The sequence below is a fragment of the Notamacropus eugenii genome, chromosome 3, assembly GCF_028372415.1.
Source record: "Notamacropus eugenii isolate mMacEug1 chromosome 3, mMacEug1.pri_v2, whole genome shotgun sequence".
In the NCBI taxonomy this organism is placed as follows: domain Eukaryota; kingdom Metazoa; phylum Chordata; class Mammalia; order Diprotodontia; family Macropodidae; genus Notamacropus; species Notamacropus eugenii.
Window position 1 is genome coordinate 300,055,787 of NC_092874.1, and position 9,138 is coordinate 300,064,924.

Consider the following 9,138-nt stretch of genomic DNA (forward strand, 5'->3'; position numbering starts at 1 on the left):
ATAGACCCATTCAGCAACACAACAGAAAACTTCTTAAAGGTTCATTTGCTGCAGGAGAGATTCTAGAGAAGTTGTACAAGCCAAGTTGTAATTGAATGAACCTTCCTGGGCTGACACCTGGGTTTTATGTCTTCTCCCTCTGGCTCTGTAAGCAGCTGTGTGCCCCTCTCTTTGGGGGCCACAAACTGAAATGCTGCCACTCCGACTTGTCTGCTATCTTTCCAGAGGCTGAGTTACACCGCTGCTCATGCCTCTCAGAGGAGGACATTGTGGATTGCATGGGGAACTCCTCCTGCACCCCAAAGTCCTGGAGATCTGTCAGTGGCCACATTGGACTTTGCTGCCAACTAACTTCTGCTGTGGTTAAAAGCACAGACCTGTGATCTTGGTCCAAACTTGACCCCACCTGTCCAGTAAGTCACTCCAGCATTAGACTCTGCTTAACCCCAAAGAACCCAGGCCCAGATGTCTCCCAGGCCTGCCCACTAGGCTCCTTCCCCCTGAAGAGAAGCCACCTTTTAAATGAAGCGCCAAGCAGATTCCCTGAGAGCTTTGCCTTCCTAGCTCGCTAAATAAGCTAGTCTGCTTCCAGGGACAGCAGCAGCCCCCACTGTACTGACATCCAACATCCGGACTTACTGATCAGATGTAAGACCCAAGCAATACATCTCTGTAGAAAGGATATGATTTTTCAGCTGTCCTGGTCTCTGAGAAGCAAAGTAACTCATGGGATACCCCTAAATGCTGAAGCCCCATAGGTCTGCAGTCCTGGGCAGGGATGTTTTTCCTGGAACCCAACTATTTGGCACTCTGTGATTACTATATCACTTGGTCTTTTCAAGAGCTCCCAGAGGTAAATGCTATTGGTATCCCTATTTTACAGTTGAGGAAACTAAGGCAGACAGAAGTTAAGTGACTTGTTCATAGTTACACAGCTAGTAAGTGTCTGAGGCTGCGCTTGAACTCGGGTCTTCCTGACACCAGGCCTAGTGCTCTATCTCCTGTGCTGGCCAGACCAGACTGCATCACTCTTAGATTCTTTTGATAACACAACGATTCTTTTGCTTGACTTCTTCCTTCACTATTCAGCAATGAGTATCTATTAAATTCTTCTTTTATTGTGATTTTTGTTGTTCAGTCATTTTCAACCTTGTCCAGCTATTTGTGACCCCATTTGGAGTTTTCTTGGCGAAGACACTGGAGAGGTTTGCCATTTCCTTCTCTGTCTCATTTTACAGATGAAGAAACTGAGGCAAACAGGGTTAAGTGGCTTGCCTAGAGTCATAGAGCTAGTATCAGGTCAAATTGAAGTCAGGTCTAACTTACTCCAGGATAGGGGCTCTATCCACTGTACCACCCAGCTGCCTTTCATTGTATGAGACTTTGAGAATTAATTGTAGAATCCTGTCTGTCCAATATTAAACTGAAGTCTTCCATTTTATGTAAATTTCAGAATATCCTATTGCAGAGCCATAGATCAGATGGCGAGGCACTGGGATTGTTCCCTTAAGAAAGGCCAAGGCTACCTTCACTTTTTAAAGACACCAGAGCTGTTCAGGTAGAGGCTTGTTTGGCATGTCCTCATGTTTTTAGCTGCAGCTCCTACTCAGGGCTGTGGGACTACCTTGCTTTCTATTGCCTCTTGAGATCTCCCTATGCTTTCTCATTTGCCTCAGAGAAAGGTGTGACTGTCTAATGGGTCACCTGATGTGGCTGATGCTGTGATGTTGGGAGTGAAATCTGGGGCACTGCTGTGGCTGCAGATGCCATCTCTAGCTCATGGACCAGTGACCTCCACCTCCAGCTGCCCATGACTTAGATTCCAAATGTGTCGGTTATGAAATCACAGAGATTTGGAGCTGGAAAGTCTTGCAAGCCCAGTGGATCCAGCCTTGTGCTGCCCTCTTGGCCCTGGACCACCGTGGTCCCATCTTGTTTGTGGCATTTCAGAAGCCAAGTTCCTCCCATAGGGCCTGGCCTGATCTTCCTTGTGCCCCATAGAGTGGATCAGAGTGGCTTCCAGGGAAGTACACTGTTGAATTTTCTTTTGCTTCATTTTTGCCTAATTATCCCACTGAGGATATCCCTTTGAGGCCATGGAAGGAGAAAATTTCAAAGTTGTCTCCCATGGAAAATGTTCCATGGCTTGCCTTCTCTGTGGCATGGTAGAGCTCAGACACTATGTGAGATCCTCCCTAGCTCTCTTCTCCCCTAGTCTAGCCCATGGAAACATTATTTCAAAGGTAAAGTCAAGTTCTTGGTTCCTGGTGGGACAGCTTCACCCTCAGATTCTGTGTCTCAGTGACATCCTCACAAATGTCTACTGGTCAGGACCTGGTGAGCTTGTTTAATGGGAGTTAAACAAGTAATGAACAGAGTTGAGAACAGAGATGCAGGAAGTAGGACTGTCTTCTCCTGGCCCTTTCTGGTTCCACCCCCCAAAAAATATGCCGTGCCTTCACTTCCACGGTCACAGGGAGCCTCGCTAGCTATGCTGCACCCAGAGTGCTATTTGTTCTCCGGGGAATGTGGCGGCATTTTTATTCTTGAACTTTTCTTTCATTCTCCCTACACCCCCTTCCCAGCGGAAAAAGAAGAAAAAACAAACCAACAATTAAGCAGAGGCCAGCTAGACACTTTCTGTGTTGGCTGTGTCCAGAACGTTTCGGTGCTGACTCCATCAACTCTTGTTAATCATGGGGAGCTTTTCATCGTGAGACCCCTGAAATCATGGTTAGAGCAGAGTCCTTCCAATCACTCAGTTTTACAGATTGATGTCAGAGTGCGCTTTCTCCTGATTCTGTTTGCCTCCCTCTGCATCACTTCATACAAGTCTTCCCACTGAAATACCATCGTGTTCCCTTCCCCAGCATACACCATCATTTCTCCTGGTCTCCTCAATTTTATTTCATTGATATGATGAGGTTCTTATGTTTTGTACATAGAGGATGTTTTTCTCTGTTTGATCTCTTGGTATAGGCCTAGCAGTGGTATTTCTGAGCCAAAGGGTATGCAGACTTTGGTAACTTTGGGGGCCCAATTCTAAATTGCTTTCCGGAACAGCTGGACTGTTGATCCCACAGTTCCAATGGTGCAGTTAACATGAGGAAGCCAGCTTGATGGGTGTGACATAGGGGCAACCTCAGAGCTGCTTGAGTTTGCCTTCCTCTCTTTTTTAATGATTTGGAGCACAATAGGTAGCTTGGATCTCTCAGAACTAAAGACACTTTGAGAAGCTATCCTGTGGTCACCTTGCCCTTGCCCTTTCTTCTGTTCCCATAGGCATCTATGTTCCTGAAGATGACTGTGACGCCTCTGAGAGATTCCGAGGTCTTGGCATTCGCATTGAGGATGATGTGGTGGTGACCAACGACTCACCGCTCATCCTGTCTGCTGATTGCCCGAAGGAGATGCACCATGTTGAACGGATCTGTGACCGGGGCTCTTGACCTGAAGCCTGGGGACCCGTACACACACCCTAAGGATCCTTCATGGATGTGCATGTGCACATTCTTGAGTATATGTATGTGCATATGTGTATATATGCATATGTGTATATACATACATATGTGTATATGTGTATATACATACATATACATATAGGCATGCACTTCCTTGTCTGGGAGTTGGGTGGAGTCTTTACACAGACATTTTCCTTTTATATTTGGGAAGCCTGAAGAGGGAATTATTCAGCTGTACATGAGCACAGCTCTGGAAGGAGGAGGAAGTCTACACAGCGGTAGTGACCCAGGTGAGCACAAGGTGTGAAGGTAAATGAGGTGCCCATCCCCCCTTGGCTTTAGTCAGTCAGTTGTTCATTGTCAAAGGCAGAAAAAAGATCCTACCCTCCCAGCCAAGCCTTCTGTATTCCTGCTTCCAGGGACTCCATGGTTAAGACTTCCATGTAATGTGTTTTTTGAGCATTCATCCCCTGAACTTGCCCTAGAAGCCACCAGTCATTGACCTGGAGGTGAGGCAGGGGGCTCTCAACTTCTCCTTCTCTCTCCTCTGTCTCCTGTGGGTCTTCAGCAGAGGGGATGGGGCCTGTTGTTGCCCAACCTGTGTTGTCCACAACCAAAAGCCCTAAGCTGGCCACTTTATGTCCACAACTCTGGTTGACTCTGCTGGTGAGGCTACAACCTCAGTGCGTGTGAAGGCTCAGAATTCATTCTGTCTGCTCTTGTGGCTTAGAGGCAGGAGAAGCCATTAGTTCTGAAAGGCCTCACCCCTCCTCACCTTCTCACACCTTCCTATAGCTGACCCTGTCCAAGTGGTTCCCATTCCTTGGTCGGGGCTCTTCTCTGGCTGATTATCACAGTGATGTGACAGGCCTCCCCGAGACTGCAGCATAGACTGAGCAAGGGAGACTCACTGTCTCTCCCACTGCTAAAGGCAGTGCTAATGCTGGTAAAGCCTTTGATGAGCCTTCAGCTGTCCTGGCTCTGTTTGGGGCACACCCAGTTCTGGCCTTGGTGCTGGGGCCCTGCAAGGGAGGAAGCATTGTGAAAGGGTTAAGAACCAGTACAAAAATCAAAGCCCCAGCTTCGCAAAGTGTCAGTAAAAGGGCCATGGATTGTTTAATAAACACATCAGGGCAACTAGCTTGAGAAGTGACACCCTTTGTGGAGTCCTGGAAGGGTGCCTATCTGATAGGAAGCCTGGAGAGAGATACAGAGGAAGCCAAGGGCAGGCAGACGGGCGGGCGCTCCATCAGGAGGTGAAGATAATGTTACAGAGCTAAAGTGTTACAAATTATATCCGGGCTACCCTTCCTCCCACCCCTCCTCAATGGGGCCCATGGTGGCTGGACAGCTGGAGCAGGTGTACACAGGCCAGCCCGGACAACTGAAATGTCCCTTTACAGCCCTGACCCCCACACACACGCGTGTGCACACACACTCTCTCCCTCCCTCCCTCGTCATGGCCCCAACTTGGGCCTGCCATTCCCCACTTTAAATGGAGAAGATGAGACAAGCAAGTCAGAAAGGCTTCTTTTACTCGAAGTCCTCAAAGATTGCCCTTTCTTTCTACATCACATTCCTTGTGAAAGAACACTTAGTAACAAATCTTAAACTTTGTAGCTAAGAAACTGGTCTTGGGCAAACAGTTGATACCATTTGATACTTACCTCCTCCTTCCCTCACAGAGAAACTTTCAGGTCAGTGGTGATGTGGTTCTGGGCCCTAGAGCCCCAAGTGTGCCTTCTAGCAGAACTGGGGTGGAGTGATGCTCTGGCTATTGTTTAGGCTCTCCTCCTGGTCTGAGGCCCAGCATCTCAACCCAATCCTCTCGGATACTTGAACTGAACAACTGCTGCTCCCAAGGTCAAAATCCCGAGCACAGTCACCTCGAAGACTGTTTTATGAGGTATCTGGCTTTGCTCGGTTTGGGAATTGGGGAGCAGACTGTTCTACCCAGGGTACAGCCTAGGTACATCCCATAAAGATTCATTCTTCAGCCAGAAAAGTGTTTGATCCTTTCAATGTTCACCCATACCCCCAAGTGAAAGAAGCTCAAATATGCTTGTTTCCTAATGGCGGGGAGGGGGGTGAGGGTTGAAGGAACTGAGGAATACTACACTGACACACAGAGAAGTTGTTACTTCAAGGTGGCCATTGCTGCTTATCTTTTTTATATCAAGAAAGAATCTGGTGTTTTTCTTCCTTGGTTTCTGGGTGAAGAGAGGAGAAAGTGTTGAGGCATCTCCGTTAGGTGGATCCCCTTGGTAATATGTTTGATCTTAAAGCACCAATATTGGTATTTATTCTAGAAAGTGCTGCCTCATACAGTCTCCCCTCTTAACTGAGAGCAAGGGTCATTTTAAGATGTATCAGCACCTATCTTCAGAGTTACTTGGTGGGTCCTTGGGGAGTTAGGGCCTCTTCAACTCTACCCACAGATAGCTCCTCTGCCATGGTGGCAGAAAGAAAGTGCATCAGTAACAAGAACGAAATCAGATGTCTCTGAGGAGGGGGGGGTGGGCTGGAGTTTGGGGGGCTTTTTGACTCTGGTCTTCAGTTTTGCCGTTTAGTTAAACTGTGTTAAAGTCAGACTGGGCCGACAAAGCCTTTGTCTTGAGGGTAGTGTCCCTTTAAGCTGCTGAGCTTGCTCAGAAGCTGTGCGGGACCTATCCTTAACCGGAATAAGAGAGAAAGGTTGGAACACAAAATACCTCATGGCTCCCTTGGGGGAAGACTGTCTTTTCTCTTATTCCAAGACCCTTCCCAAGTTCACAGATAGCTGGGTGTTCCTGACCGCCCTCTGCTACCTGCACCTGTGCTGGGGAATAGCAGTGGTCTCCTCATGGGGAAGCTGATCTCAGCCAGCATTCTCACAGTTTTGTGAACTTGGTATGAATATCAAATTTGGATAAAATGCTGTTACTTTGTGAAGACTTGCCCACTAAGATATCAGGTATTTCCCAACAAGGGAAAAAAATTGTTACCAGTGTTTAAAAATTAAACTGCAATATACTGTACATTGCTTCTGGCCTCATTGTCATGTTTTAGAAGCCAAAGGTTTCTTCTGTGATTAGAGGTGTAAGTAGTTGCTTTTTCACAGAGCACTCATTAGTTCAAGGATCCAATGAACAAACATCTAGCTCCTTGGGTGCAGCCCTTTGAGTCCAAGTTTTACAAAACATTCTTTTTTATGAAGAGAATTTGTTCTGTGAAGTTTGGATTCAGTCAAAGGGCTGTACTTGAGGACTTAGAGGGCTACGTGTGGCCTCAAGGCCACAGGTTCCCTATCCTTGCCTTAGACTACAAAAACTGGCCACGGGAAGATCATTTTCACTTGGTTGGATGGGATCAGAGAAGGTTCCCAAATGAGGTGACTTCTGACTGAAGGAGGGAGGGGGGACATCAAAATAGAGAGCTGTAGTCCTTTCCAGACCTGAGAGAGGAGTTAGCAAATGCATGGAAGCAGGAAGCAGGCGGTTGGACAAGGATTCCCATTTGGCTGGAATATAGATCCTGTGTCATAAGCTTTCCAGGGAAGGTCCTTTGGAGACAAAGGCAACATCTCTAAGCTAACAACTTAAGTTGTTAAGTAAGTAAGAGGCATGCTGCCATAGTTGACAGGAAGCCAGCCTTTGAATTGGAGAGCTCTGGGTTCAGATCCCACTTCTTGACTTACACTGTGTGCAGATCTCAGTGCCCAAGGCAGTGCTTGCTGGTGGGTGTCAGGTAATGTACATGGATGTAATCATAGATCGGTACCAAAACAGGAAAGCGAAAAAATGCAAAGGCTTCCTGTCTATTGAGTGGCTCCCAGCCTTCATTCTTTGGTATAAAGAGAACATGACTTAAAGTATGGAATTGTCAGGTGCAACTATTAACAATCAACCCCTGAGGATTCCAGAAGGAAGGTAGAGGGTGGAAAGTTCCCTAGGCTTTGACTAAAAGTCAATGAGACCCGGATTTTAGGCCGGACTCTCTTACAGTCTGGTTTGTGTGACCTTGAGGGACCTACGTGCCCTTTTTTGAAATGACAGCACTGAACAAAGGGATCTCTAAGGCTCCTTCCTATCCCAACACTCCTTGATAATATGAAATCCCACCAAAGGAAATTGTCATAATGGAATAGAAAGGGCTGTCTAGTCCAACTGCTAACCTCAATGAATCACATCCGCAAAAGCCCCATCCAGCCTTTGTCTGAAGACCTCTAAAGAAGAACTCCTTACACAACCCCACCCCCCACCCCCGCCCAAGAAGCCTCCTCTACTTTTGCCATGTTCTCATCACAGTTTCCCTTGATACAGAGCCAGAATATGCCTCTGTAACAATTCCCTGGGGTCTGTGGACTCTGGGACGAAGAAAGACAAACTTAATCTTTCTTCCCCAAGTCAGCCCTTCAGATACTTGAAGACAAGGAGCCTTTATCTTTTCCAGACCAAACATGGCCAGTTCCTTCAGTGATGCTCATATGGTTCAACTGGATACTCTCAACACATCCTAAAAGGTGGCTCCCCATCTTACCCTCCTGCTGAACATGATAGTCCAGGTATGGCCTGACCAGGGCAAGATACAGGGAGACCCTCATCTTCCCTTATCCTAGCCTTTGATTTTTAGTTCATCCTAAGAGGAAACAAGTCTTTGGGGCTATGATTTTAGCCCCCACTTGGATAAGGAATAATTATCATATTTAAAACTTGGGCCAACAAAAGCCCATTGGATCAGCACAGCATGTATCACAGGCTCAATATTTGCAAGGCTGGGCTTGCCCCATGACAGCTTTTTGTCCAGTGCTGGTACCAAAGCAATGAGTAAGACAAGGAAACTGAGAACAGGCAGCGGCCTCTTGGAATAGCCACTGCAAGGCCTTTGGTTGATCTACACCCTCTTGGTCACAGTCCGCTGCTGTCCCATTTTCTTGAGAGCAGATTTCAACCTATGAAAGCCACTCGCTGGAGAGTGAGCCTGATGAATCTTGTGCATCGAGGACCTGGGTTCAAAACCTTGCTCTAACCTGCCTGGAACTCAGTTCCCTAATCTGTAAGATGTTGGGGCTTGACCAAAGAAGGCCTCTGAGTTAGGAGTTTGCCATTAGGCTCCAAACTTGTTAAAGTTGAGTAGTCTGGTCAAGGTGAAACTTGAAAAACACTTGGAAATGGCCAGGATGGGAAAGGCAAGTACAATTGATTGTGAATTAGAAATTTAAATATAGTGATTAATGATATAGCTGGTTAATGTGGCTCTCATGGAATGGGAAGGAAAGAATGAAGTATTTAAGAGCTTTTTGCCAAGTAAGCTCTGGGAATACAAGGAATGACCAAGCAGGGAGACCTTTCAGGAGCTACAAGGAAATTGAAATATACCTTATAAAAAAATGAGAAAGAAAAACATCACATCTCGTGTTCAGTGGTGTTTGGGGAAGGCATAAAGACTGGACTTTGTGGTGCACACTTCTCTGCATTGAGCTCACTGCTTAGCGTGGTTCCTGGCACACACACAGCAAACACTTCACTGCTCTATCTATAACACTTGTATCTACCTATCTATATCTACTTACCTACATATCTACCTATGTCTGGTTTTTTAAAAAGAGGCTGGAAAAGACCTGCTCTGTTTAGTCTTGGAGAGTAGGTTCTAGATCTCATTTCTCCACACTAAAATCTGAATATCTGAAAGACAAGCA

The 9,138-nt window shown here is 46.6% G+C and overlaps 1 protein-coding gene across 1 annotated transcript in view; it reads left to right on the plus strand.

Annotated features, from left to right (window-relative positions):
• XPNPEP3 (X-prolyl aminopeptidase 3) overlaps positions 1-6,483 on the plus strand; it is a 34,051-nt gene extending 27,568 nt beyond the window's left edge. The window contains exon 10 of the mRNA XM_072656238.1: positions 3,283-6,483. Within this exon, the coding sequence (XP_072512339.1) occupies positions 3,283-3,449 (167 nt within the window). The 3' untranslated portion in view covers positions 3,450-6,483. The remainder of the gene's footprint in view (positions 1-3,282) is intronic.
• Positions 6,484-9,138: the final 2,655 nt, after the last annotated feature.